Here is a 27,874-nt window from a genome sequence, read left to right on the forward strand (position 1 = left end):
TTGATTTTTACTCAGCAGACTTTGGGTTAAGACAAGATAAAACATTGTAAACCCAATCGATGGTCATTTCAATGGATTTGGGTTCATTATCTTTTTGAGGCGTACAAATGATTGGTAATTTGATAATCTTATTGTGAACAATACTAACAATATTAGTTGAAAAATCAAATTCAACTTTCCCTGAATCTATTTTTAATCTATTCAAAGTGACAAAAGTCTGATTAATTGTGGGTGAAAATTAATTGAAACACATAAATAACATTGAATAATGCAGGACGTCATAAAATTTCAATAAATCGGTGTTAATTTTTTTATCGATCTGAGTCAATTGTACAATTTATATCTGTATTTTAATCAATAAACAACAGTTGAAATCAAAGTTATCAAATTCAGTTAGATTTGAGTTTAATTTTGAATGAATTGTTACAATGAGTGGATAACCCATCAATATTGAATTGAATCGATCGTTTTTCTTTGTACATTGGCAAGGTTTCTTCATAATAATTTCCAGTTTGCGTTATTGTTAGCAATTTGCCAAGTAAATTATTTGGTCGATTGATATTTAAATTTATTGTCCAGCCAATTATTGGTTACTTTTAGCTTAATTGCTTGGTTAAATGAGCAACCAAGGCTGACTTGAAATTATTGTTGCCAATGAATTGATGGAAACATGTTAATTTATTGGGGAAACAGGAAAGATTAGGTTATGAAGCAAATTTCATGCAATAAAAATCTTGAATAAAGATCAAAACTGTGTTAGTCTTGAAAAAAGGATGAAATTGCTGGTTAAGATATGCTAATCGTCAAATGTCGTGTTGCTCATTCAATGATTAGCATCGCATTGGGTGAAATGTTTCTAATTGCTATCAAATGGCAAGTTAAAACAAGATCAAATGCTGATGATTAAAAGACGGAGAAACTGAATCACTAATAAAATATTGTGCCCAGAGCTGATTAATTAATAAACCAGAGTCTGTGTCTTAAACCCTTTTTTACCTGAAGGTAAAGTTGCTATTCACTGTGAAATTATGTTCACATCCGAGAGACATTTTATTAAATAATATGAAATGAGAGCATTTGAATTACAACGAAATTAATTGTGTTTTGTTTTAATCACTTTTGATTGTGGATGTTAAGGCTTTTTAAGGTTTATCAACTTTTAAGTTTGCAATGAGATGAATGTCCCTTTGTTTAGGTTACCCCTTATTGGATAACAGCCTTTCCTTTGTTTCGTAATGGGTTAAGTTAATTTTCATTTTATTTTGATTTTATTTTTATGTTTGTTATCGTTTAATTATTGTTCAGTCTCTTGGATTTAGTTTAATTTCCTTTAATAACATGGTGTGTGAACATCCAGGTGAAGTAATCTTTGATGAAACTGTAAGTATGATTTTAATGGAAACGGATAGGTGAAGTTGGAAAGCAAAAACAAAAACAGCTTATTCAAGGTTTTTATGAAAATGAACTGATGATTATCTTATATTCATTCACAGAGGGTTTCTTGTATCACCTTTATCGATGGGTTTGGTTGAACTGAAAGGGAAAGCTTCAAGGCGATTTTTGACTATCATGTGGCTGATATCGTCATGGATGATGGTGGTTATGAATTAAACAAATAAGCCTGATTTTGAAGTCATTTCCAATCTTTGTATCATTTCTCTTTGGTTTGGCTAATTCTCGGCTGGTTCTTGGCTGGTTCTCTCCTAATTATATGGATTAGTTAAACATTAGTCAATTGTTAGTTGGAAATCCCTTTATTTAATTCTAGTGGTTATGTTCGTTGAGATCTTGCATGGCTTATCTTTTTCGTATCATTATCTAGCCCTTGACTGATTTCCGAGTCTCTGACCCTTCTCGTGATTTTGATCTTACACATTGCTCTTATTGAGATATTAATCTAATATGTTGTTGAAACAAAAGCTATAATCTTGATATAAGAGTACAATGACAGTAAGTGAAAGCACATAATCACAATGAAAATAATGTCTTTAACTATGATTATCTATGTAATTTCACCAGCCTGTTAAAAGAAATGAACGATTCCTTTTGCTAATCAACTCAAATGTGTAATGTTTTCGTAAATTGTCTTTCATAATCAAGGTTAGGCAGATTGATTTCAATGGATAATGGCATAAGGTATACACAATTGTAAACCTGTAACACAAGTAAATAACAAGTTCTGGTTGAGAAAGTGTTTATTTTAAACCATTACAACCACCAAAGCGGCAAAAAAAAACAAAAAAAAGACATCACAATAAAATGATTTCTTAAATCCATGAGAGTTTAATTTATGATCAGTGATAACCAACTTGTTTTTTATGATGAATTTTCATGTCGACTCATTAAGACTAACAGGTTAGTTCATTTTGAATCAAGGTTACTCGTGTTATCAACATCATTCTCAAATCTCACAATAACCTAACGCTTAATAAAAATTGATCATCATAGTTGTACTAATGTGATGATTTAACGTCTATTAGATATTTAATACTAGGTTTACAATATAAAAAAACCAAGACTCCTTTGTTAGTGAATATCGATGAAAGATAAACAATCAAAATGGTAAAGCACATGAGAAAATTTTGTTAGTTAATTGGAAATGAGTTAATTTGACCCTTTGTAACATATTGTTTTATCATGAATCAAAAATTATAGCTCAGTACATCTTGATTGGCAATAATTGGAAATATCATTGTATTGATGAGTTGAAAGCAAATAAACTCAATCAACAATAAAATCTGCTGAAAAATTCAATCCATGTTACGATGTTTCCCATTACAGCAATATTTAAAACTAGTAAACGGTTACAATTTGTAATTAACTGAACAGAAGCACATTCCATATCACTTTAAGTTTCATTATATTGAAGATTAGAACACGAGAAAATGGGGAAAAACTTGAATCAGGCTACTTTTCTGATGAGATATCTAGTAACAATTAAACTTGAAGTTGTTAATCTAATGAATAAGTTGGAAATACATTCTTGTATTTTTAACATAGACAATGAACAGAATAATAAGGTTACTGGTTTTGATGATCTTATCTTAATTGCTTTTTAACTATCATTCACAGACTGATCATAATGCCAAGACTTACGGTTTAGTTATGTATCCTGACTGATCAAGGAAAAGATTCATAAGTCGTGATGAATCCAAGAACCGTTGAAACCATGAGTTTCGAGGCAATGGAAACAGAAAAGGCTACTTGGATGAAAAAGATCAACTCAATTCCCGGCATCGGACTCCTTATGGGCATGTTGTCTGGTATATTTTTGGCCACTGGAAGTTTAACAGTGAAATTGGTTCATTCACTATCAGGAATTGAAGTGGCCATAGCAAGGTAAATTGAAAATTTTTGAGCTCTCATGCTTTTCTCTGTCCATCTAAATTTTTAGATCCTTGGTAACTGCTGTTGTCACTTTACTGATTGTCGCCTTTAACCGGGAACGTTGGATTCCTCCTGTTGGTGAAAAATGGCCTTTATTTATTCGAGCACTCACTGGCTGTTTGGCTTTACTTTTATCCTATTCATCACTCAAACTGATTCCTCTTGGTGATTCCCAGTCGATTGTATTTTCATCTCCCGTTCTTGTCACAATTTGGAGCTTTTTATTGCTCAAAGAGCCTTGTGGCTTTATTCAAGTGTTTGCCTTAATTGCTGTTATAGTTGGCATTTTCCTCATCTCACAGCCTAGCTTTTTATTTCCTGCTTCAATCGCCGTGTCATCATCTTCAGGATTGTCTGACCACACGATTGGTTTAATAATGGCTTTAGGTTCTTGCCTTTTTGCCTCGTGCACCTTTGTGTGTATGCGTCGTTTACCCAAAACACCGGCATCTATTGTAGTCTTTTGGTATTCCAGTTTTTGTACTGTTGCCGGTTTGATTGTTTCCTTTGTCAATGGATCTTTTAAATTGCCCGATTCAACTGGTGACTATTTATTACTCTTGATGTGTGGATTGACTGGATTAGCTGGCCAAGGAATACTGACTTTAGCTTTAAAAGTTGAACATGCTGGACCAGTTTCACTGGCTCGTTCAATTGAAATTGTGATGGCATTTATTTATCAAGTATCAGTTTTACATGAACCACTTTCAATGTATAGTTTACTTGGAGCCTTCATTTTAGGTCTTGGTGTGATTGCAGTTGGTCTTCATAAATGGTACCTTAGTGACCCTCAAAGATTCAAGCGTATCTTTTGCTGTGAAAGTTAACCCAAAGAAAAACATTGACATTGTATAATTTGATTCTTAAACCTAATCCAGACCTAATCCTTGGCTAGACCTCGCATGCAGGTTTGTTATTATTTGCAGCACATGAGTTAATATCACAGCCATTCATGTGCTTAATGTAACTACATGTAAGATACTGAGCATCCTTAAACTCATTTGATAGAGATACAAAAGGCTTAAGTGCAACCATTGAAATAAACATTAATTTAACATCATTTGACGACAGAAAAAGGTGTGAAATTACATGAAACATGGCTACAATTTAATCAGCTAGGAAACCATTCCTGGTAAACCAAAGTGATTACTGGTTTTGTTGTTTGTTATCTTGACAATGCTCAATGAAAACATAGTAAATCTGGAAAGATGATCACTCACATTTCATTTTTACAATCATCGTAAAAATTGAGAATCGCTTTTAATCCAATGAAATCCAGAAAATACTAGCATTGTAATTGATCTAAAGACCTTTTCGTTCAACCATTCAGCTTATTCACCAAGATAATATCTTTACATAAAACGGAATTACCTTTGAGTTGTAATTTAATTGTCTAACATTTACATATAATAAAGGATTTAAGCAAACAATGATAAATCTCTTGTAACAATCACATTCATGGGTGAAAAAATCCAACCAACATTGCTAAGTCTTTTTTACATGTTGAACATAAAGAAAGATAAAATCAATGGTAATGTTTACATTTTCATCTCAAATCATTTCTTAATTGTTCACCTTGCAAAGCCAATAAGGATATAATATAAACATTTAAACAAAACTGTGTAATTAGCAAGTACAATGGATAATTGTGTGAACTATCATTTATAATTAATCACAAAATTACCGTTGATTGTAAACCTTTCAAGGTCCATTAAGCCAGTAAATAAACCAGCTGATTCACAATGGTTCAAGTGGTTAACTTGTTACAAATCATCTTTTATTCATTATTGCTATTAAACCTCACCAATGATCGACCGATTTACCTGTGATATTTTCAATTTTTCAGCTTCTTCAACTTCCACTTGAAAATCAGAGCTGTTGAGTGTCTGAAAACGCTGAGTTAAAGACAGTCGGAACAAACGGCTTAAGATGTTACTCATACATGATAATATATGTATAAGTATTGTATCGATGAATTAAGCTTTTGAATTAAGCATTTACAGTTTATGCGATTCAAATGTCAATCCAATTGTTGAAAGGCTGAAAAGCTTATTGACTATCAATGAATATCCAATTAGTTAATGAAAATGCTGAGCCTTCACTTGAAATGTCAAGCTGAAATTGCATTCTGTACGATTTTACTTGTAAAACAATTTAAGCTTCTAATACACATATCAAGACTGAAAGGTTAGCTTATTATTTAAAAGCCAATCAACAATTTATCAATTCAATTATTATTGATTCTTTGAGGAATCAAAATTTTCCTGAAAATGTGCCTTAAATGTAAAAACAGCATTTATTTTTAACATTTAACTGCAATATTAATCAAATATTGAGACTTGCTGCTTTCATTATTATTGTTGCTCTTGTATTGTTCACAATTGATTGTTTCATTGTTATTATTGATGATAAAGATAGATTAATGAAAGTTCATTTTATTAACGGTAAAATTTTTAAACAAAAAATCATCAACAAAGTGATATTTCTGTTGCTGAGTGATATCCGAGTTAACATTTTCATACCTTTTTAAGGCAATCAACAACCAATAAAATCAATAGTTATTATTAACATATTTAACTGATTAGTCGTCAATCGATCAATTGAAATGACATTGGTTGGGAAAAGAAAGTTAATAATGTGACTGAGAAATGTAATAATGGGCCCAGCAAAAGCTAAAACTGACCACTGATCGATAGCCAAGCCTATTTTTTTGTTCCATTTTTCTGGTTACTTCTTTTTTACAGCTACAGTTAATTAGACTAACCCTTTGACCGTATTGTTAATCCTAGCTTCCTGACCAACCTGTTTATTTTGACAAGACAAACGTCACGTAAACAAGGCAGGCTGTAACCGGACTTGAAGCTCACCTGAGATTACATGTAAACCTAAAAAGAGGCGCTTTCTCATGTCCTAACAAAGATTAACCTTTCTCATTTTCCCATGAACACTATTAACATCACTTATAATCACCGGCATCATCTCTGCTTCAACAATTAATTTCATTTCCTTTATCTGATTTCACGATAATTTAAAACAATTGTATGAAAACTGGTGAACATTGAAAGGAACCGTCTTTTTCCGTAATAAAATTGTCAATCTAAAAGTAGATCTTTTACAGTTTATCAATGATCATTTTTTTCACAAGCTAATCCCTTGGATTATTATTAGCTTGAAATGTTGTTGTATCTTTCCTTTTGACTCCTCAGGCAAAATGGCTTTTCTGGTAAACTCTCTTAAGCAACTTTGTTACTCTTTTTTGCTGCTTTCTCTTTCTTTACACTTCGGGTTTGTTTGTGTGTCCTTGCCGTTAATCACTTATCCAGAAAAAGCACAAACAAGAATCTGGTATTAATGTTAGGCTAAATTTAGAGCTTATGGAATCCACATGATTTTTTGTTTCACCGAGCCTTGAACATTTAATTTTATGAAAATGGTTTACATTTGATTCTCCTATGTATGGTAAAGTATGGCTCTTCAATCAACACTGTTGCTTTTATTAGTAACCAACTGTAATGATCCATTGTTATTGGAATATGGAATCGGAACAATAGTTCAATTTGCGTATTCTCGCCAAATCTCGTCCATTCAATCAAATTGATAAATAGATTTCAATGTGATAAATATTATGCATATCTATTATATAAAGCAATTAGTCACTAAAATGGTAAATAATCTCATAGGAGGATCCAGTGTTCAACATATTTGTTGTTATGTATCATTATCTGTTCATCTGTTTTAACTGCTATCACTTGACTTGAGTTGTTTCATCATTCTTGTTGTTCAAATTCATCATTTTGACTGCCTCTTTCTTCTTTTTCCCTTTCTCTCTTGAACATCCTACATATTTACATGCGATGCCAGAAAAAAAACAAATGCAAATTTTTTCTTTTGTTAAAATAGTCAATTATTTACAATTTTTTTACCAAATTTTATTTTCATGATCAATACTTTAAGTCAGATGGAGGTTGTGGTGGTGGTGGTTGTTGTTGATGATGATGTTGTTGAAGTTGGTTTAACTGTGTTTGGTTTGTTTGATGGCTTGTCTGAGTTGAAGGTTGATTTGTTTGCTGAAGCGGTTGATTATAGTTGATTGAGGTATTAGGAGATCCAGATAAAAGTTGACTTGGCTGCTCAGAGCTCTGGTCACTGTTAACATAATTGTTGTTATTAATCTGATTTGTTAAATTGTGTATGTCTGTTTCCAGCTTCTGAGTGTTGTCTGTAGACAAATAAACATGATTTTCATTATTTGATGAATTGTTGGTTGTACTACCACTGCTTAAATTCACATTCCCTTGGTCTGGAGCAGAGTTATAAGCTTGAAATTTTATAGCAGATTCGTAATCTGGCGGTGGGCTATCTTTGATTGCTGTTTCATAGTCAGGAGGAGTTACATTGGTTGTACTGACAACTTCTGATGGGACCACAATCTAAAGGGAGAAAAAAAATCATACAAAATCATTAATCCGTGGATTGAGACAAGACGAACTGATAAAATTATGACGTTTACACCATTCATCTTAAATCAATAATCACAGGTCTATTACATACCTCAAGGTCAAGGTTATAAGGTAGATTTAAAGTAGAAGTTATCTCTTTCATCTTCAGGTAGCGATAACATTTCCATATTATACAGATAAAGTAGATGTCACAAAGGAAATCTATTAAGGTAGCCAGTACAGAGAGAGTGTATGTTGCGTTGTCATCGGTTCGCAGAATGGTACGAACTTCTGAAGGACTAGGAACAGGACTATTACCATAATGATTTCTGTATTGGCTTGTTGAAATGTTGAGCTGAGATAAAGAAGATGGCAGAGAGAATAGAAAGTGGTACAGTTGGATACCAAAAAATGGCATTAGATAGGAAGCTTTAGATTTGGTAACACCATAAATTAAAATGGCCGACACAATTGCGACCATAAGATTAATCATAAAGAGAAGAGTTGTTGTCGGCCGATTAACAGCCACAAATCGTCGCATGTCATCTTCACTGCGAATGTTGTATCCAGATGACAACTTAATTAGTTTAAGTACAGATGTTATCTAGATTAAAATAGATTAAAATAAATGGATTAGAAACAATTCCGAAGAAACAAGGGAAGGATTAGCGAGAATTTTCAACACAGATAAAAAGATTAACCTGTGTGAAAAACAAATCAAATAAAATTCATTCATCAATCATACAAAAATGCATTATAGAGGAAAAATAGTATGAATAGCAAACAATGGTAACTATTAAATTTGGTTAAAGCCAGCACAAAAGAAATGGAAAACAAAGCAAAACACTCAAAATGAAAAGAAACTGAATTTTCAAAAAAAACTAAATAAACATGACAGGTAAAACCGTTAACTGAAAATTACCGTTCCATGGAATCGCCATTCTTATCAACCCTTTCATTACCATAACAATCTACAATTTTGAGAATAGTCTAATCCTGTTTTCAACCGTCGCCCTTAAAACTTGAATATGTAGCACTTGAAAAATTAAAAAGGAAGGTAGCCAATCCAAAACTGGCCTATTTTCAGGCTTAAAAAAGAGGTTGAGCAACAACTACCAATGGCTCTAAAGTTCAACTTGGGTCAAAATGGATGAAGTGACAAAATGAAATAAGGAATGTTCCATTATCATTTTATCAGAGTAAAAAACAATGACACCAACAGATGATTGAATAAAATTGAGACAATAGGAAAAAAATGGAAGCAGATGATGTAAAAGAAAAATAGAGTAAACTTACAAAAAAATAAATCCCAATGAATAAAGAAGCTGGTTTGACATGAAGACACAGGCAATGAGAATACCTTTCTCCATTACGATCTTCTCGGTTCATATTCACAAGAAAATAAATAATTTACAGAAAATGATATGAGAAGATGATCAATTTAATAAAAAATATGTCACAAAACTAGTTGGTCCTCTTTTTTTCACAGAGCGCAATTAAACAAAAGGTGATTCAATTAACAAATCAATCAAGCTACAATTCAACTCATGCTACCGACTTCAGGTAACTCTAAAATTGAATGAAAAAAGATGAGAGATACTCACTATGTGAAAAAAACTTGATGACTAACAACCGACACAAACTCAACAGATGGCGTTCATCAACATCAACAGAACATTTCAAACTTAGGTGCCGCCATCTAACTTGAATCAAACGATGCTAACACTTGTTTCCATTCAAATTGACTGTTAATTTAACGACTCTTTATTTATTAACTGATTTGAACATTTATCAGGTGTCCACAAGTGTTGATCAAATTGGAATGTGCCTTCTTTGTCTTTTCATGAAGAACAGTTTTGTCAATCTGAGTTCTATTTTCAGACTTAAAGAGTTGATAATTGAATCAAATCCGTGTTTCCAAATAAGTCTCTTCCTCATAACTTGCATGTAATCATATCTCTATCAACCTGCTCTGTGAATAATATACCGTTAATTACTATTTCGTGATAAGATTTCATGGCTTTACACGTGATTTTCTTGTTAGCTTTAACCTTATTTTCATTACATAATTATCAGTATAAACACCTCAATTTGTTTCCATCAAATTCTGTGAACCTTTATTTGCATAAAAAATGTGCAATTTGTAAGGTAAATAAGGTTAGAGTAAACAGTTAAATTATCATTCTGCTATCACAAAATTTATGTAACCCGAAATGTACCTCTGTTTTGCCTAATTCAAACAGATTTTGTATCAATCATTATATTTCTGAGAGAATTAACTTTTCTGTTTTGTGATGCTGTATGCTACTAACCATCGGCTCATCACCCGTTTATAAACAAAAAGTTACATTTAATTGCAAGATGAGTTAGTTCATTTGGAGAGGAAAAAAATCATTCATTGAGATTGAGATTGATATATTCTGTTTGTTCCTCAAAATTTCCCCATGAATTGTGGAAAATTGTAAATTGAAATATCTTCGCAATTGGTTATAAGCTAGTTGAATGGCGAAGCTTTAGATCATTGTCTTACAACTTCAGCAGAAATGATAGCAATCAATACCAAATAGAGGCTTGCAATTTCCAACGCTATCTGCGAGCAATGAGAAAATTTAATCAATCATTTGTTTCATTTGTAACTTTTTTCAATCTTTTCTGAGAACATCTATCGGATTAATCCTTTGTTGGTCTTAAAAACGAATTTGAATCATTAAATCATGAATGTAAGACCTTGGATGTTGATCATGATGACCGCACTTGATTATCGCAGGATCCTGCTCCATAGTTTTCCCATATTTATCTATTAAAGAAACAAATAAAATTGAAAAAATCGTGAGTTTCATGTTTATATGATGCGGCGATTAAAATTTAGCAAATGCTTAGAAAGGATTTTCAATATCAACTAGTAGATAAAAATTGAGAATCATTCGAAACTTGCCCATTCTGTATTCTTATAGAATAGCATTTTGCGCTTTAAAGCTTCATTACCATGGAAACCCAAATACATTGTCACTATGAAAATGCGCATCTACATGTATTTTCAAAATATTATTGTTAACATTCATTGTTCTTCAACCGTGTTATCTTGTTTTTTGTTTATTTGTTTTATTCAAGTGAAATGAAAACATCACAATCAAAAATTGTTAAATTCAAGCGACGCAAATTATATCGCTGTAATAAGCCGGTGGTAAGTAAAAAACTAATTACCTGATTCTGAACATTAACTGATTCTATTTATTTATGCTTATTTTCAGGCTTGCAAAAGAAAGCGAAGTGGCAACCCTAAACAAAAATCGAATAGAGAAGCCAACTGCAGTAAATGTGACTGCTTCACACATCCTTACCCTGTGGTAAGTTACATGCATACAAAGAAGCTATAAAATAATAAAACTTTTCTTTATTTCTTTATAATTATAACTAACTTCCCAGACAATCCGCAAAATTGAAATCATCAAGAAATGGCTCCCAGATCCAGAGTTTATTCAGTGGGCGAGGCCATTTTTTAGCGAAATTATAACCAAAATTCAATTTAAATTTGGACTCCCGAAAAGTCCGTGCTTCTACGACTCATGGCATTACCTGGAAGGAGTCTGTGACATGGAATCAAATTGAGCTTCCAATTGTCTAGCTCACAAAGTCCAGATTGATCAACCTTTTGTTGAGAAATTTGCATGTTCTTCAACAGATCCATGGACCAGTCTCCAATGGGTTTGTGACCTTCAAGAAAACAGTGAAAAGAGTCAGATGATGAAAGCTAAATTTAGGTGTTTCAAGGCATTTCACAATTCTTTGGTCAGCTTAAATGTTCAAAAAGCCAGTAATTAACTCAACAGTCCATCGAGTAGCAATCATAGATCTGATGCATCAAATAAATGATGAGATCATTAATGATTGATATTTGATTAAGATCGGGTTCTTATAATGTAAATAAGCAGCAAACGCGTCATAAACAATTAAACGATAAAACATCTTGTGAATTAACAATAAATTATTTACATGTCACGATACACGACAGATGATGGAAAAAATGATGAAAATCGGCATTTCATTAATTTCGTTACAATAGTTAAACATTAATCTAAACAAAATTGAATAGAAAGTTAGAAACGCAGAAAATGGTAATATTTCACAATTTTGATTTGATAAGACTTGGCGATCATAAAATCATAAATCAAATAGTAATTAATTATTTTAAAATATCTTTTTAAGTAAAAACAAGAAAATTTTCAATCTTATTCGAAATGAACCCAAAACAGTAAGAGAGTGGTACGATATTAAATCAACAGATCTCACTAGTAGCAAAAAGTGGTTTTTGTTTACACTGTGGTTATCAGCAAGTTTAATGTTTTTGATTTGATCAGCAACTGGTTGGAATTATTTCTCAACAAACAGTTAAATACCCGTTAAATAGTCGAGTTTCATGGCTCGTCAAAATTATGATTATCTTTTCAAATTACTTTTAATCGGTGATTCTGGTAGGGTGAACGTGCTTACTTTTTAGACTCAGTGATGATGCTTTCAACTCAACCTTCATTTCTACTATTGGTAAGTTTGACATGCATAACCATCTTTCTTAATCCTTTTCTTCCCCTTATACCTTTTGTTTCATTTTGCTTCATTTTCTCTCTCTTCTCTCACAGGTATAGATTTCAAAATTAAGACAATAGAGTCAAGAGGAAAACGTATCAAGCTTCAGATATGGGACACTGCTGGACAAGAGCGATTTCACACGATTACAACCTCTTATTATCGAGGAGCCATTGGAATTATGCTAGTTTACGATATAACTAATCTTAAAAGCTTTGACAATGCAGCAAATGATTGAGAACTATAGATGAACATGCAAACGAGAATGTTGAAAAGATGATAATCGGCAATAAATGTGACATGGAAGAATTATTCCTCGAGAAAAGGCCGAGGCTGTAGCCAGAGAACATGGATTTCGTTTCTTGAAACTTGTGCTAAATCAAATTTGAATATCAGCCAAGCGTTCATGGAACTAGCAGAAGCAATTCTAATAAAGAGAACCGCTGGAAGAGGAAACTTGGAGGCTGCTGATCGAGTTAACATCATCACTCAAACGGAAAATAAAAGCTTAATAAGGTGCTGCAATGTATGAGGAAAATGTTTACAAAGGAAAATCTTGCTGCTGACTTATTTGGGAAAAATTTTTGACTTACCAACCAAATAGTGATAAATTCAACTAAAAAAGAAAGATCAACTGAAAGCAAAGCGGTTGAAACCTAAACCCGTTCGTGTTTATTCTGTTTTTGTTTTTGTTTATGTTTTTGCTTTTTTCCTATTTTTCTTTTTTTTCTTTCTCTCTAAATTACTGTCAAATGTTTATCATTAGATTTAGAAACCACTTTCTAACCAATTTTTCACCTTACCAATGCCCATGGCCATCATTATAACCAAGAAAACGATGGATATAAAAATAATTGATCGCAAAATCAAACATTTGGACGAATTATCGAGAGGAATTGGTCAGAATTACAATTGAAATTACAATTACAAATGGTTTTTACAGGACAAACAAAGCAATCAACAAGATAAAGTCAGGATGGAAGCTCAGAAACAATCATATTATTATTAACTTGCCTCAATAATTGTCAAATTTGGTGTATAATAATAACACAAAATACGGATCTCTTAATTTCTTTCTCATACCCATACACATACACAAATACACACACAATCAACACCAAAATTTTATTAGAGTCTGTTACAATTAAGTGAAAAAAAGCTCAAAACAAATTCTTTTTCTTTATTTTTTCCTTAAAATACTGAAATAAGATGAAATTTTGTTACTTTTTTCACTCTTTCATTACTTTGTTTTCGTTTTTAAGGTTTGATGATAAAGCAAAAGAAAGTCATTAAGGCAACACTACATCATCGTTGCACTTATTTGACTATTTGAAGCGATCAAACCTTTTTTGACTATGTTAGTGAGAAGAAAAGAATAAATTGTTTCTTTTCTCATCTTTCTCATAATTCCAAGAAAAAAATAAACAAATCCATTTACAATTGTCAAACTGAATTAAGTTTCTCTCATTCAATTGATTGTCCATTAACCAATCCGTATTGCTGAAAATTTGAAAAACTTGAGACCAGTCATGGATTACGATGTATTTTTTATATTCAACGTTGACTTTCAACAAGATTTAATTACAATTACTTAAAAATTTAACCACAAAAAAAGATTGAACTGGAAAATAAACTCAATTAAGGTTCATTTGGGTTCATCTGTTTTGTCGATTAATCGAGCGCATAAAAACAGTTATCTCGATAGGTCAATATTTTTTTGTAATCGACATTTTATTCAACAAATGAATGGAAATTAATTGCTAGAAAATAAAATAATTAATCGATTGTTTTCCTTGTAGAGAAATTATATTTTTGAATCATTATTTATTTTCACCTGGTTAATGTTTACATTTCAACTCTTATGTTTTGATTTTTTTACTCTCGTATTCCCAATGCCTATCTTCTGATTGTGTACATCTTCTGACTGACTTAGAGTGTCTTCAACATTACCTGACTCCCTTTAATCAGCAAAAAATCAACCATCAACAAGCGTGTGTGAACCGGTAAAGTGTATAAAGAAGCAAATTATTTCACTGAGTGTTCTAAATTACCAAAAAGCCTACACAAACAGAACCAGAGAAAAGATCATCTTCCCACGTACAATAAGTGGATCAACACAAACACTTATAACTTCATTCAACATCACAGAGTGAGAATCATCTTCACCGTCTTCATCATCTAACAAAACCAATTTTCGTTGTTAAGATACATTTTGCTTCATTTTAAAAAAAGGAAGAACAAGAAGAAAGAAAAAGAAAAAGAAAACAAGTTCACCAGACACAGAGATAAAGAAGAAAGGAAGAAGAAACAAGAGAGTTGTTGCTTCCTTAAAAATTCAACTCCAAATTCACGTACATTTAAGTTAATCTGTTTCATCTTTATCATCACTATTCTCATCATCACCATCAACATTATCATCTCTTATTCATCATAATTATCAACACTATCACCGCCATTATCATCACCATCACCATTGATTTCTTTCAACTTTTCTGGTTACTGTTTTCATCAGCTTCTCTCCTTTTGTTTTCCCTCATCATATTTTTCAATTTGGCTCCATCTAACCTCTTATTGGCTTAAAGATTGACTTGAAACGGCAGGAATTACTGTTTATTAGAACAACTGGAGTTAATTAAAATTAACCAGTTTAATGATTTATCGGATACTGTTCTGCTTCTATAACTGTAAGTTAGTTAATCGATCCTTGACTGTTTATTTGTATTTTTTTTCTTATCCTCTAAACCTTTTCTTCTGAGTTAACTTTATTTTTATTTTTATTCATTAACTTAGGTTGAACATCTTCCCTTGTCTTCACTTGTAAATTATGGTTTGCCCTCGAGTTTGTCATCTCTTACCTCTCTTCTCCAAGTAAATCATATGTTGCTGTGATGTAATTTAAGCATCATTTACATTCACTGATGGATCAGTTTACCATTAAGATGGAGGTCTTTGAACACTTTATGATGAACACTTTTGTCTACTGAATTTTTACCAAAGGTAAGGTTCGCTTTGATTGATTCTTGTTTTCTCTATTTATACCTCATTTTTATCTTGTCACTTATCATCATTTCTCACAAACACACTTTCTATTAGCGTCTTCTGTTCCTATCAGTGTTTCATTTTTATTTCATTAAAGACATCCTCAGATGATTTACCATTAGCCTAGTGAATCCTCATTCTAGCGAGATTGTCGTTCTGATTAGAACTATCGCGGCTAACAAAGAATCATTACTGTTTGTTTGTGCGATGAGTTGATCATCGAAATTGAATTTTAAAAAAAATATTTATTTTGTGTTTTTTTTACTCCTATCTTTCCAGTTTTTATAGCTTTATCTTTCTTTTAATCAACATTCCAAGATAAAACGCGGCAATATGCTAAGTGAACACAATTCATCAATAAACATGGATAAAAACATCAGATATAATTGTGAAAAAGACTATGATGAAATTGATGATGACGGTGATGATTATGCCACTCCAATGGTACATAATTACGAGCTTTGTCGGTCACGTTTAACTTTAGACAAGATTATCGGAGAAGGACAATTCGGTGACGTATACCGAGGCACTTATCGGACATTAGACGATTCTCTTCTGGCTGTCGCTGTGAAGACATGTAAGTCGGAGAGTGAAAAAACTATGGGAGAAAGCTTTTTAGAGGAAGCTTACATCATGAAACAATTTGACCACAAACATATCATTCGACTAATTGGAATATGCTCAGAATCTCCTTACTGGATCGTCATGGAGCTGGCTAAACACGGGGAACTTCGGGCATTCCTTCAGAACAACAAAGATCATATTGAATTAAATCGTCTCATTATGTACGCTCATCAGTTAAGCACTGCTTTGTCTTACCTCGAAAGCAAAAAATTTGTACACCGTGATATTGCAGCTAGAAATGTTCTTGTCTCATCCTGGGACTGTGTAAAATTAGCTGATTTTGGTTTATCAAGAGTTCTGCAAGAGGATTCTTGTTATTATAAAGCTTCAAAAGGCAAATTACCTATTAAGTGGATGGCTCCTGAATCAATAAACTTTCGCCGATTCACCGTAGCATCAGATGTTTGGATGTTTGGTGTTTGTGTTTGGGAAATTCTCATGCTAGGTATTAAACCCTTTCAAGGTGTCAAAAACAGTGAAGTGATCCATAAAATTGAAAATGGAGAGCGACCACCATTACCACCATATTGTCCACCTCGTCTTTACAGCTTGATGTGTCAATGTTGGTCTTATGGTCCCTCAAAACGACCAACATTCCGCGAAATTCGACAGGTTCTACTTGAAATACTAGAGGAAGAAAAATCTCAGTCATCATCTGAACCATTTTCAAATTTTCATAGAAAAGAGTTAAACAATAACTGGGGAGAAAGAGATCAACCAGCTAGCCTTTCTTCATCATATTATTGTCCTAGTGTTGAACCGCCTCGGACACCAATGAAAAAAACGATTAGCCACTCAGACAGAATCAGCTCGAATCCAGGAACTCCTACTCTGGCTCCATCAACTTATATCGTGGCAACGAGTCCGGAAGTGTTAGCTAGGTTAATGAACGAAAATGAAAATAGTATTCCTCCTGCTTGGGCATATACCGCACCGGCATCGCCTTCTAACACTTATGCTATTGAATCAGCGGATCTAGAGGTACAGGTTTGTTGTTTCAGCTAATTAAGGTTACTTAACTCATTAGAATCATTGATTAGATAAAAAATTAACATCTATCTACAATCAAATTCCCTCTTTACTGAAACAGGAATCGACTAAGGTCAAACGCGAACAACTTGAAACTAAATTAAAACAACAGCTTAAAGAATCTGAGGAAGATTCGTTGTGGCTTCAACAAGAGGAGCGTGAAATGTTTGCAGCTATCAACCAACGACATTCATGTAGTGATTTAAGTAATAAAAGTGCAGGTTTTGAGCCGTTATCACCCACGAGTAGCATTGGCTCGTTTCACTCATGTGATCTTTCAAATCCTGATTATAGTATGTATTAATTGAATCTTTCATTGAACTTTTCACGAATATCAATTTTCTTAATTTTTCCAGGTCTCCCTTTAACTCATAATAGAAAGAAAATGGAAGCCACTTCTGCTTCATCTCTCGGGACCAGCCCATCACCAAGCGTAGGTTCAGTATCATTGCCTCAACCCACAGCAGAACTGGACCGAAGCGAAGATCTAGTCTACAGGTTTACCACCAATGTGGTTTACTCTGTTCGCAATTTATTTCAAGGTGTTCAGGAGAGTAAAGTTGACAGTTACACTGATCTCGTTAAAGCTGTAGGTCAAGAGCTTCGAGGCTTACTTGCCTCAGTTGATGATTTAATTATCAATCTTCCACTCTGGTCTCACCGGGAAATCGAAATGGCACATAAAGTTCTATCCAAAGATATGGGAGCGTTGATTCAGGCAATGAAAAATGCTCAAAAGTATAGTCGGACAACTGTTGAACGAGAATACAGACGAGTTATGTTGCAGGCAGCTCATGATTTAGTTGTGGATGCCAAAAATCTTCTAGATACTGTTGATTCAGTCCGATTACGTATTTCATTGGGCTCGTCTGGTGGTGAATCCTTTACATTAAACTCACGATCCCAAAATATTGTCAATCCTTCCCCTCAAAATACAATTGAAAGGAGGTCGTCTTTGAGAAGAGACGATCTTCGCATAAACCATGCTAACAACTTCATGATGAATTAAAATATGCATTAAAGACACTGAAAGTGATAAGATATTTCAGTTTAAACTCTAGAGCTAGTGTTAATATATTTTAAAAACAAAGTTCTTTTTAATTTCAACACTCAACTTATTTATACATGTAAAAAAGGAAAGGTTATACGTGTAAAATGAAGGAAATACTGTCGTAAAACGACAATGAAGAGATCTGAGTTATCTTGAATTACATTCATAATAATGAAAACATAAGTAAAGAATATAGAAATAATATCAACTACAACGATAATTGATAATAAAAAAAACAAACAAATCATTTTGTTTTCTGGAGTAGGTATATGACTTGATTTCCGATGGGACACACACGATTTTTTCCCTTATTTTACCAATTTTAAAATCATTCAATTTGTATATTATTCAGAAACGGGTATGGAGAGAGGTTTGGCCTTGGGATTTTCAAACCTATCCATGGTTTCAATTGTTGATAACATGTATACTCCGAAAGATACAATTGATATGAAGAGAAGAAGAGCCAAAAGACCCATCCATGTGCCGAGGGTGAACCAAGTTGCACAATCGTAAGAGTATGTGAAATGTTCTTTCGTATTTTTGGCTTTGAAAGGCTGAAGCTGTAATCTTTTTATTTGAACGATGGCAAAATCTTTGGAGGTATCTTTACTCGATTTGATGCTTTGAACTATAGCAGATGAACAACTAAAGGAGAATGTATCTGCGGCAGTTAACTCGGTGGCTTTCAGATTAAATTCTTGCGCTGGAATGAAAAAAAGAAATGTGATTAGAAACGAGTTTAGATGAACCTGAAATGCAAAATGCAGTCTTACAGTCGATTTTGATCGATGCCTTGTCTACAATCCAATAACGGTTAGCCTTATTAGATGTTATAGTCAAATCCAAGTCAATTGAAGATGCGTTTTTGAGCCCAGTTGTGAAGGACAGTGTAAGGTTGGAGCCTACAGCTTGTCCTGTTGGATTTGGTTCTGTAATACTACAGTCACTTTTAACTACAGGTTTATTAGTTTTGGGATTTATCGTCTCAAAGTATGGTTTCTCGTTGATTTCCCATTCGACTTCAATTGAATTCATCCATAGTACAACACAATTTTCCACAATGATGAGGCAGCCATCGACATTTTTATCAGAATAATTATCACTACACACCTCTATCTTTGCTTGACTTGCAACTTGACTGAGTTGACTACAAGAAAACAATATGAAAAAAAGTGTAAGAGGTATATTTAGACTAGACATTATGGAGCAACTAAATACAGGAATGATGGATGATTATTTTAAGAAAACAAAAAATAAATTAAATTAGCTGAATCTTTATCCAGAATTGATTTCAAATTCAACCATAAAACAGATGATGGAGAGTTGATTTTTATTTTTCTTCTCCAATGTCACTCAGCTCAGCCAAACATTGAATACCGATACTATCGATATTCTCGATTTTCAGCCGGTTGAGCAGATTTTGTTCATGTTCACACTGACTCTTTAAACTCTTCTTTCACCACCTTCAATCAACTGTTTGTCCTTTAAAAACAAAGTGATCGTGTAAGCAATTAAATTGGTTTAGATTTGGTTATTTAAATTTGTGTTCTTTTTTGCTATTTAATTTATCTAAACATGAATACAATCTGCAGGACCATTGTAGGTTTTTTTTCTATTTTGCTACCATCTGCTTTTGAAAATGCTTTTGCATTTCTAATGTTTTTTCCCAATCGTATTTAATCATTATTTATAATTGTTTTCCATTTTCCAGAGGTGTACATTATTCTCTGCTGCTCGTCAATCAAGTCAATTTAATGGTTTACAATCATCACGTAATAATACAACAGTCACTCTCATACCTGGTGATGGTATTGGGCCGGAGATCTCCAAATCAGTTCAAGAAATATTTGAAGCTGCCAAGGTAACATTTTTTAGTTGTTTTTAAAGGGTTATTCGAGATCAAGCTGGAAAAGATGCAATTTTGTTGTATCTCAACTTTTCTTTTTTTTGAGGTTAACCATCTATTCAATGCGTAATCTTACATTTTTTTTCTTCATTTTTTCAGGTGCCAATTGAATGGGAAATTGTTGATGTTACTCCCGTAAGGTACCCGGACGGCAAATATGGAATACCTACCAAAGCAATTGAATCTTTTTTGAAAAACAAAATTGGTCTGAAAGGACCACTTGCAACGCCAATCGGCAAAGGACATCGATCTCTAAACTTGGAAATCAGAAAGTAAATTTCGATATTTCCATCTGTTTCATATATAACAAATTAATTTCTCTTTTTTTATTCAGAGTTTTCTCGTTGTATGCCAATGTAAGGCCATGTAGATCAATCGAAGGTTACCAAACATTATACGATGATGTTGATGTTGTTACAATCAGAGAAAACACTGAAGGTGAATACAGTGGTATCGAACACGAGGTAAGTGAAAAAGCAACATTAATTTTGAAATTTGCCTTAAAAATTAATCTTTTAATTATTTCTTATCGACTAGATTGTTCCTGGAGTCGTCCAAAGTATCAAGCTAATTACTGAACCTGCTAGTCGCAGAGTTGCCGAATATGCTTTTAATTATGCCAAAGCAAATGGACGTAAAATCGTGACTGCTGTACATAAAGCAAATATAATGTGAGCATAGTTATTTTTCGAGTTTTCATTATTTTTGTAAATGATTAAACTAATATGAAATTCTTTAAACCAGGCGTCTTTCTGATGGTCTCTTCCTTCAATGTTGCCGAGAAGCAGCAGAAAATCACCCTGAAATCAAATATAAAGAGATGTATCTTGATACCGTTTGTTTGAATGTAAGTAGTAAACAAAATCTTTCATTGTCGAAGAAATACTTTCTATTGAAAATAGTTGTAATTAGATGATATATTTAGTCATCTGCACAAACAACAAACTGAATTATTAGTAGAAATGATTTCGAAATTTCTTGTTCCTTTCAAATTGATGTGTCCCAATTATATTAATGACAATAGCAAATAGAAAAAACTAGTTTTTTCATTAATGTCTCATAGCTTATAATTGTTTATTAATGCTATATGATAATTTATCTAATATGATTTTATTTGTTTCAACTGATTAGATGGTTCAAGATCCAAGCCAATTCGATGTTCTTGTCATGCCAAACCTTTATGGTGATATTTTGAGCGATCTGTGCGCTGGACTAGTCGGTGGTCTTGGTTTAACTCCAAGTGGTAACATTGGTAAAGATGGAGCTGTTTTCGAATCTGTGAGTTTTCCTACTTTTATTATTGCTAGTCATCATCACTCATCGTCATTTAAACTAATTATTTTCTTTCTCTCTAGGTACACGGAACTGCCCCTGATATTGCAGGTCAAGATAAAGCCAATCCAACTGCTCTACTTCTCAGTGCTGTAATGATGTTGAGACACATGAATTTACCAGATCACGCTAATAACATTCAATCTGCTTGTTTAAGCGTTATCAAAGAGGGAAAAATGTTGACTGCTGATTTAGGAGGATCTGCCAAATGTTCTGAATTCACCAAGGAGATATGTTCACGACTAGGCTAGTGTTTAGAATTAACAATGACCATTAAAGATCACATTTTATGATAGTAATCATCTACTATCCAACTGAATTAGGCCACTGCTTAGGAACATCAAGTATTTTACTGCCTTCTCCATTTTCGCTCTTTCTCTTTCTCTTTTCTTTTGCTGTTTTTTGTCAGATAAAAGCATGGGAAATTGCAGTTTAAACCTTTCCGCTAATCAATTAAAGTTAATATTAATGCTAGTGAAAACTTAATTTAACGTTTTTTTTTTGAAAAAATACCTTGCCCCTAGAGTATATTTAGAAATGATCTTTTTAATAACCTAAATATAGAATGAACGATGTACTTATATCTAATACAGTTGGTTGATCAATCATTTAGATTCAGGTTATCATATCATTTCAAGATATTTAAAGACTACATTAAGTAAAAAGAAATTATATCAGCAATCATAGATTTCGCTTGCAAGTATACAATAATGATTTAATGCTATTTCATGGTAATTACCTCTAGTAAAATGAAAATCAGGGAATGGAAAAAGGAGAAAATCAGGAATTAAATTCGATAGAATATTTACAAAACGCTTCCAGATTGATAAAGATGATTGAGCATGCAAAAGTTTCATGAGCCAAATAAAATGCCCAAATATGTCAACGCAGTTACTCTATCAGTGAATTGGTGCTTAACTCCTTTCTTTAAGTTCCAATAAGGTTCGAATTTTAAGGCATTTCCTTTGATCATTTTTAACAAATCTGTAGCTTTTCCATCATTCGGTTTATTCACCACTATACTGCTTATTGTGAACCGGTTCATCGAGTCTTTTGTGATGATCTATGGTAAAATAGAATTTAATTAGTAAGTTGACAGTAAAGAATCTTTTGTTTTGTAGAAACCATACCTCTTTAAGCTTTGCGCTTCTCAAAATTAAGACTAAAAGAGTCGCACATCCGAGTAATATTTTATCACTTTTTTTGTGTATTTTGATCATTTTGAGACAAACGTTTGCTATAACTTCTCCGTCGTTGATATACTTGGAACACTTTGAAAACTGCAATACAAAAGATGAATCAATTAATAATAAGTATGAAAAATTAAACAAAAAAACAATAAGTTTGCGGATTTATTTATACCTTGGCGATATTAACGAGAATGCTGATTGATGAGATAATTCTTGGTTTATGAGCTTCACTTCGATTTGCTTCATTAAGAATATGTATCATCATGTTGATTACATTCGATTGGGCGGCTTTAAGACAACATTCAGGTGACAATCGAGTAACAATCTCCATGGTGCACAAATCACCTTCAATGTGTATTCCTCGAGAGTTGTTGGACAACTTGGTCAAAGCAGTCTGGAATCGATATCCTAATTTAGTTTCTTCAGTTGCTGAGGCATTGGCTGTTTGTAAAGCTCGATATATTAGGCGAAAATCCCGATCTCGAAGAGCTACTTTCCGAGTATGATGGCCTAACCATGTGGCTTGGATAAGTGTAGCACATCTATTGAGATACAAAAGTCGATGTCGTTTACAAAGGTCACGGAAATAACATAGAGTACAGTTGCATTTTGATTTAGCTAACGCTGCAGTCAAACGTTTCCTTTTTCGGTTTTTGTAAAGTTTCCAGGCTTGCTGGATGGCCGATGCTGCTCGTTGAGCTCGCTGATCACGTAGTTCAGGGAAAGCTATTTGTAATTGTCGTTCCAATGGCTTTAATAAATTTGATCCAGACATATTTGAAACACAAAAAAATGAAAACCAATTTTCATAACCAAAACACCAGGCAGATTGAGTCAAAATTATGTAACGGAAGATCTCCAACAGTAGATGCTTGTTTAATAAGATATTTTGGTAGTTTAGACACTGAAAATAGAAAGTAAATCGATGGTATAAAAGTCAAAAGTAAAAATATAATTGTTTTAATTAATAGCGTGTTACATAAAATCTTATGCACTAAACAGTAACAGTTTGGATAGCAAGTTGGCGGTTAACATTTTCAAATTATAAACAGATCCCTACAGCTAGATAAATAAAGCTCCATGGTGATGTCTTTTGATACAATGTTGAGACTGGCAAGATTCCATCAATTGAATCTGCTTCAAGCTTTCTTAAATTAAACCACCATGGCTTTAATTAACCCAGGTAAGATTGACTAGATTTATGTTGAAATCCATTTCAAGTATTGTTCAAAAAGATCGAGACTTTTAAGGTTTAGCTTCATCAATATTTAGCCTTACATTTATTACTTTTCAAACTTTTTACCTCAAATTTCAAACATACAATATTTTTCCACTCACAATCTAATTTGTAGTGATCAACAATGGAAAAATGCTTGAATTTTTAATGAGAATAAAATTACATGATGAAAATTTCCTTTTCAGCATCTAGACTGTTTTCAATAAGACCAACTTGCCAATCTATTAATAATAACTGAAAAGGTTCATAAGCAGAGGATATCGAGTTGACTGAAATTATTCATATACCAATTATCATGGTAACGTACCTTTGAACAAACAATTACAAAGATCGTCATGTAATGACCATGTAAGAATTAATGATGAAAGAGTTAGATCGCTTGATGTTGTTCATATAAATGATATTTTTCTTATATTCCTTGATTAAACCGCCAGCCACTTTAATTAACCTTTCAACATCTGCTAATTTATTATCTTAGATTAACTATTGGTCAAGTTGATGTCAAGGAGTTTTGTTTTTCATCCAACCGCAATAACAAAGAGTAAAAAAAGAAGAGAGATTTGTGATTGTCTCACTATCGCCTCAATGAGACGGTTACTGTGTTTTTTAGTCAAGCTGATGATCCATCGGTTAAATTAAACCCACGTTGAAGACTTATTTCCCAGACAATCCTATTCTATCTTTAATCAGTTTTGAAACCAGATATTCCTTAAACTTTACTCAATCTACCATGTAAATTATCAAATTAATTATTAATTTTGTTAACCCACTTGTGATTAATCTTACAACAAAAAAGTGTATCAACCACCAGAAGGGCCACAAAATCAAACCTTTCAAGCCGAGATTTGTGTTGGGCTATTTTTGCTGTATTTGCCATCTCTCTGTCTACTTACATACTTTGAACGGTATGAAGGCCGATAATATATTTAATGTACTTTAATTATAGTTAATTAATTATTCATCTTAACCATTAATACATTCTCCTGTTTGATAATTGAAAGATGATGATTCGGAAAAGAAAAAAAGAAGCCAATTCAAATCGTAAGGTAAGATATATTTTTCTTTCCTTTTTCTCTGCCTTCTTTTTCTCTTTCTTCTCTCCCTCTCTTTTTGCTAAACATGGTTTGTCTGTCTGTGTCTGTGAGAAAGAGACTATACAGACTAGATGTTGCTAAAAGCTATTTTGTTATGTATTAGATGATCCACAAATTAAATAACTAATTATGCCTTTGTTTAAACATCTCATCAATATTATGTGGAAACAAATACAGATTGGTTTATCCGTATTCATTGACCTTGCCTCTAAAATCTGGACTTTCATATCGTTCATAATAAAAAAATATACTAGAGCTGTAAGTAACACTCTTTTCTCTTTCTCTCACTCTCTTATCGCCTATCTTATTTTCAATGTACCACTGTCCAATGTTATTAGTTTGTTTTCTTATTTTAGATTTACACTACAATTCCTCCAGATGATTAGATAGATAATCCTGTGCCATTTGCTTTATATTAGTCTCATTCTACACGTTCGCTGTATCTTTACTCACGAGGGAAGTACCCGAGGTCATCCGAATAAAAGTTAATATTTTTATCATAAACCAATCAGGTTTAATGAGTGTTTAATTGTCTCGAAATCTCCCGGGTAGCAAATTAAAGATTATCGAGAAAAACGGAATTAAAATTCAATTTTTTACATGTAAAGTATGGTAAAGAGCATACAAAACAAAATGAGTGAAACAAAAAGGCTCATCGCAATGGGTTCATCTTATTGCTTTCACATTGATCTATGCATAGCGATAGACAATAAATGGCGCTTTTCGACCCTTCTGTCCATTTGCTACTCAAAAGACGACGAACTATATTGTTTTTTGCTAAGACGAATTCAATGACACACGAATCATTGAAATCGGTTCGGATGACCTCGGGTACCCCCCTTGTCAGTGTTTTTATCTTGTTGATCAGATTTACATGAAAACAAATGCATATAAACACTGATCTTATCCAATTTGGATACTTTTCCTCACTTTGTTCAATTGATAATTTTCTCAGATAGTGTGCTCGTCTTAAATCATGGTTGAATCATGGAATTCAACTCAATTGCAATTATTTTGACCTTTTCTAGTTTGAATTTACTAAAATAACCCTATCATTTATCTCTCTTTTTCTCCTCACTCCCATTTTTCAAACAGATTATTCAACATCAAACAATTAAATATGATATTGTACCATTATCTCCACTTTCAAAGCACCGTTTAAGTGAGTAAAATGAAACAGGAATAATCACAAGTAATTATTAATTGCAGCATCACATTGTGTTTCTCTAAGAATTGCGTTCATGTTTTGTTGTAATTCCTTTAGTTGTGGTAATACCTGGTTTTCTCTATTTTATGCCAATTTTCCTAATCCATTTTTCTTTATTTTTTTTACAGGTTTAGTTAAAAGAAAGATATTAGTTTTAGATTTGGATGAAACATTAATTCACTCAACTCATGATGGAGTGTTACGACAAATGGTTAGCCCCGGCACGCCGGCTGATTTTGTACTCAAGGTCACCATTGACCGGCATCCTGTTCGTTTTTTTGTTCATAAGAGACCTCATGTGGATTTTTTTCTAGAAGTTGTAAGTGTTGAAAGCAGATACAGTTGATTATTGAAAGGGTTTCTTATTTTTGTAGTTCATCTTTAGGTTTTAGATGAAATTTGGTGGTTTCATTATTAGAAACATGACTAACCTACTATTGGTTGAAGGAGTTGCCCGCCAATTTTGAAATTACTAGTGAAGGTTATTTACAATGTATCAGATAAACTGAATTAGCAAATTAGCATTTATACTTTTGAAATTAACTCTTTTTTATCATAAACTATTGATGATTTAATAGAGATACATGATTTGAATAAGCTAATTAACTCTTTTTACTTCTAGGTGAGTCATTGGTATGAATTGGTGGTATTCACTGCGAGTATGGAAATATATGGTGCAGCCGTTGCCGATAAATTAGATAATAACCGCAACATTCTAAAGAGAAGATACTTCAGGCAGCATTGTACTTTGGAGTATGGTAGTTACACTAAAGACTTATCAGCCATAAGCCCTGATCTCGCTAGTATTTTCATCTTGGATAACTCACCAGGAGCTTATAGAGCTTTTCCAAGTAATTTTTATTCCTTGATTTATCTTATATTTATTCGTTTAATTTTCATGTAATTTAACTAATGTTTATATTTTCACCTCTTCTTTACAGATAATGCAATACCTATCAATTCTTGGTTCTCTGATCCAAGGGACACTGCATTACTAAATCTTTTGCCTGTTTTAGATGCTCTAAGGTTCACAAGTGATGTTAGATCGGTTCTGAGTCGTAACTTACATTTACATAATATGTGGTAACCTCATTATTACAAGGATAACACTTAAATTAAAGCAAAAAAATATATGTAAATGAAACTTGTAAATATGTGTAAATGATAAGATGTTAACTGTCTTTTTGGGAGCCTGAGTTACAATTAGCTTTCCCTTTCCATTGAAAAAAACCCTCCATATCTCCTCTGGAATCCTTTATTTTTTTCATGAAACTCATCGATGAATCAGAGATTGACTTACATATTATCATTTTCCTAATTCAATTTTCTTTTGATGGCTTTCATCGAGATTCACACGTAGTCTAACTGCTAATTGCTCTCTGTATCAAAACTAGCAAACAAATTTTTGTAAACTTGATTGTTAACCCTTACTTTCCTACTTCCGCCCTTTTACTCTTTCCTCTATCTTTACCCACACACTTGCAGATCTTTTTGTCTAGTACAAACAATAACGACAGTTAAGATGCTTATGACGATGAAAATGATTATCACTTGGTACTGTTGAACAACAACCTATTTAAACCAAAACAAGGGCTCAAATCATGTAAATAATTGTGAATATCACCCTGAATCACCTCTTTCTCAAAAATCAACATTTAAAATGGAGTCATCTTCATTACCTTCTAGGAAAATGCAAATAAATTGATATTCATATTAATAAATTAATTAATAAAGAAGATCAAATGTTTGTTTTAA

At 32.7% G+C, this 27,874-nt stretch overlaps 7 protein-coding genes and 1 pseudogene across 11 annotated transcripts; 5 read left to right on the forward strand and 3 right to left on the reverse strand.

Moving 5' to 3' along the window:
* The first annotated feature begins 1,237 nt into the window (after window positions 1-1,237).
* On the forward strand, window positions 1,238-4,824 carry LOC107364626 (solute carrier family 35 member G1). The gene is made up of 4 exons (XM_015932054.3): window positions 1,238-1,380; window positions 1,494-1,737; window positions 3,073-3,339; window positions 3,395-4,824. Exons 3-4 carry the CDS (start codon window positions 3,146-3,148, stop codon window positions 4,212-4,214), a joined length of 1,014 nt encoding a protein of 337 aa, XP_015787540.2. The 5' UTR covers window positions 1,238-1,380; window positions 1,494-1,737; window positions 3,073-3,145; the 3' UTR covers window positions 4,215-4,824.
* A 1,615-nt stretch (window positions 4,825-6,439) lies between these two features.
* On the reverse strand, window positions 6,440-9,393 carry LOC107364397 (lysosomal-associated transmembrane protein 4B). Its single transcript, XM_015931731.3, has 3 exons — window positions 9,123-9,393; window positions 7,939-8,430; window positions 6,440-7,817 (listed from the first exon to the last, which is right to left on the reverse strand). Exons 1-3 carry the CDS (start codon window positions 9,213-9,215, stop codon window positions 7,329-7,331), a joined length of 1,074 nt encoding a protein of 357 aa, XP_015787217.1. The 5' UTR covers window positions 9,216-9,393; the 3' UTR covers window positions 6,440-7,328.
* Window positions 9,394-12,102: 2,709 nt separating this feature from the next.
* LOC107364402 (ras-related protein Rab-10-like) lies at window positions 12,103-13,089 on the forward strand (annotated as a pseudogene). The gene is made up of 2 exons (XR_016200238.1): window positions 12,103-12,368; window positions 12,464-13,089. The product of XR_016200238.1 is annotated as a ras-related protein Rab-10-like (transcript).
* A 1,034-nt stretch (window positions 13,090-14,123) lies between these two features.
* On the forward strand, window positions 14,124-18,134 carry LOC107364395 (focal adhesion kinase 1). 2 transcript variants are annotated; one of them, XM_015931729.2, is made up of 5 exons: window positions 14,124-15,094; window positions 15,201-15,407; window positions 15,729-17,054; window positions 17,164-17,395; window positions 17,459-18,134. In XM_015931729.2, the coding sequence occupies exons 3-5, from the start codon at window positions 15,783-15,785 to the stop codon at window positions 18,109-18,111; spliced, it is 2,157 nt and encodes a 718-aa protein (XP_015787215.2). In that variant the 5' UTR covers window positions 14,124-15,094; window positions 15,201-15,407; window positions 15,729-15,782; the 3' UTR covers window positions 18,112-18,134. The 2 variants fall into 2 exon arrangements, with proteins under 2 accessions (XP_015787215.2, XP_015787213.2); XM_015931727.2 differs by having other exon boundaries at window positions 14,141-15,094; window positions 15,729-17,060.
* Window positions 18,135-18,171: 37 nt separating this feature from the next.
* Window positions 18,172-19,484, reverse strand: LOC107364399 (V-type proton ATPase subunit S1). Its single transcript, XM_015931734.2, has 2 exons — window positions 18,927-19,484; window positions 18,172-18,856 (listed from the first exon to the last, which is right to left on the reverse strand). Exons 1-2 carry the CDS (start codon window positions 19,351-19,353, stop codon window positions 18,498-18,500), a joined length of 786 nt encoding a protein of 261 aa, XP_015787220.2. The 5' UTR covers window positions 19,354-19,484; the 3' UTR covers window positions 18,172-18,497.
* Window positions 19,485-19,613: 129 nt separating this feature from the next.
* Window positions 19,614-21,872, forward strand: Idh3a (isocitrate dehydrogenase [NAD] subunit alpha, mitochondrial). The gene is made up of 8 exons (XM_015931730.3): window positions 19,614-19,752; window positions 19,865-20,014; window positions 20,159-20,331; window positions 20,394-20,523; window positions 20,597-20,730; window positions 20,804-20,906; window positions 21,191-21,337; window positions 21,415-21,872. The coding sequence occupies exons 1-8, from the start codon at window positions 19,729-19,731 to the stop codon at window positions 21,640-21,642; spliced, it is 1,089 nt and encodes a 362-aa protein (XP_015787216.1). The 5' UTR covers window positions 19,614-19,728; the 3' UTR covers window positions 21,643-21,872.
* A 207-nt stretch (window positions 21,873-22,079) lies between these two features.
* LOC107364398 (uncharacterized) lies at window positions 22,080-23,585 on the reverse strand. The gene is made up of 3 exons (XM_015931733.3): window positions 22,754-23,585; window positions 22,522-22,671; window positions 22,080-22,454 (listed from the first exon to the last, which is right to left on the reverse strand). Exons 1-3 carry the CDS (start codon window positions 23,354-23,356, stop codon window positions 22,245-22,247), a joined length of 963 nt encoding a protein of 320 aa, XP_015787219.1. The 5' UTR covers window positions 23,357-23,585; the 3' UTR covers window positions 22,080-22,244.
* An 817-nt stretch (window positions 23,586-24,402) lies between these two features.
* Window positions 24,403-27,874, forward strand: Dd (CTD nuclear envelope phosphatase 1-like protein dullard). 3 transcript variants are annotated; one of them, XM_015931736.3, is made up of 7 exons: window positions 24,403-24,723; window positions 24,820-24,864; window positions 25,090-25,170; window positions 26,008-26,074; window positions 26,248-26,438; window positions 26,742-26,970; window positions 27,061-27,874. In XM_015931736.3, the coding sequence occupies exons 2-7, from the start codon at window positions 24,820-24,822 to the stop codon at window positions 27,204-27,206; spliced, it is 759 nt and encodes a 252-aa protein (XP_015787222.1). In that variant the 5' UTR covers window positions 24,403-24,723; the 3' UTR covers window positions 27,207-27,874. The 3 variants fall into 3 exon arrangements, with proteins under 3 accessions (XP_015787222.1, XP_089125898.1, XP_015787221.1); XM_089269772.1 differs by having other exon boundaries at window positions 24,403-24,864; XM_015931735.3 differs by lacking the exons at window positions 24,403-24,723; window positions 24,820-24,864 and having other exon boundaries at window positions 24,962-25,170.

Source organism: Tetranychus urticae, chromosome 1, assembly GCF_039701765.1.
Source record: "Tetranychus urticae isolate SD_2017Ah chromosome 1, NJAU_TeUrti_SD_1.0, whole genome shotgun sequence".
NCBI lineage: Eukaryota > Metazoa > Arthropoda > Arachnida > Trombidiformes > Tetranychidae > Tetranychus > Tetranychus urticae.

Coding starts and splice junctions, on each gene's coding strand:
- LOC107364626 (XM_015932054.3), top strand. CDS start 3,146: ATGAATCCAAGAACCGTTGAAACCATGAGTTTCGAGGCAATGGAAACA. Junction 3,340..3,394: donor ATTGAAGTGGCCATAGCAAG/GTAAATTGAAAA, acceptor CTAAATTTTTAG/ATCCTTGGTAACTGCTGTTG.
- LOC107364397 (XM_015931731.3), bottom strand. CDS start 9,215: ATGAACCGAGAAGATCGTAATGGAGAAAGGTATTCTCATTGCCTGTGT. Junction 8,431..9,122: donor TCATTGGGATTTATTTTTTT/GTAAGTTTACTC, acceptor ATTTTAATCTAG/ATAACATCTGTACTTAAACT. Junction 7,818..7,938: donor CTTATAACCTTGACCTTGAG/GTATGTAATAGA, acceptor TTCTCCCTTTAG/ATTGTGGTCCCATCAGAAGT.
- LOC107364395 (XM_015931727.2), top strand. CDS start 15,783: ATGCTAAGTGAACACAATTCATCAATAAACATGGATAAAAACATCAGA. Junction 17,061..17,163: donor CAGCGGATCTAGAGGTACAG/GTTTGTTGTTTC, acceptor TTACTGAAACAG/GAATCGACTAAGGTCAAACG. Junction 17,396..17,458: donor TCTTTCAAATCCTGATTATA/GTATGTATTAAT, acceptor TAATTTTTCCAG/GTCTCCCTTTAACTCATAAT.
- LOC107364399 (XM_015931734.2), bottom strand. CDS start 19,353: ATGTCTAGTCTAAATATACCTCTTACACTTTTTTTCATATTGTTTTCT. Junction 18,857..18,926: donor GGCATCGATCAAAATCGACT/GTAAGACTGCAT, acceptor TTTTCATTCCAG/CGCAAGAATTTAATCTGAAA.
- Idh3a (XM_015931730.3), top strand. CDS start 19,729: ATGAATACAATCTGCAGGACCATT. Junction 20,524..20,596: donor ACAGTGGTATCGAACACGAG/GTAAGTGAAAAA, acceptor CTTATCGACTAG/ATTGTTCCTGGAGTCGTCCA. Junction 20,731..20,803: donor GTACATAAAGCAAATATAAT/GTGAGCATAGTT, acceptor TCTTTAAACCAG/GCGTCTTTCTGATGGTCTCT.
- LOC107364398 (XM_015931733.3), bottom strand. CDS start 23,356: ATGTCTGGATCAAATTTATTAAAGCCATTGGAACGACAATTACAAATA. Junction 22,672..22,753: donor TTCTCGTTAATATCGCCAAG/GTATAAATAAAT, acceptor TTTGTATTGCAG/TTTTCAAAGTGTTCCAAGTA. Junction 22,455..22,521: donor GAAGCGCAAAGCTTAAAGAG/GTATGGTTTCTA, acceptor ATTTTACCATAG/ATCATCACAAAAGACTCGAT.
- Dd (XM_015931735.3), top strand. CDS start 25,042: ATGCCTTTGTTTAAACATCTCATCAATATTATGTGGAAACAAATACAG. Junction 26,075..26,247: donor ACTTTCAAAGCACCGTTTAA/GTGAGTAAAATG, acceptor TTTTTTTTACAG/GTTTAGTTAAAAGAAAGATA. Junction 26,439..26,741: donor TGGATTTTTTTCTAGAAGTT/GTAAGTGTTGAA, acceptor TTTTACTTCTAG/GTGAGTCATTGGTATGAATT.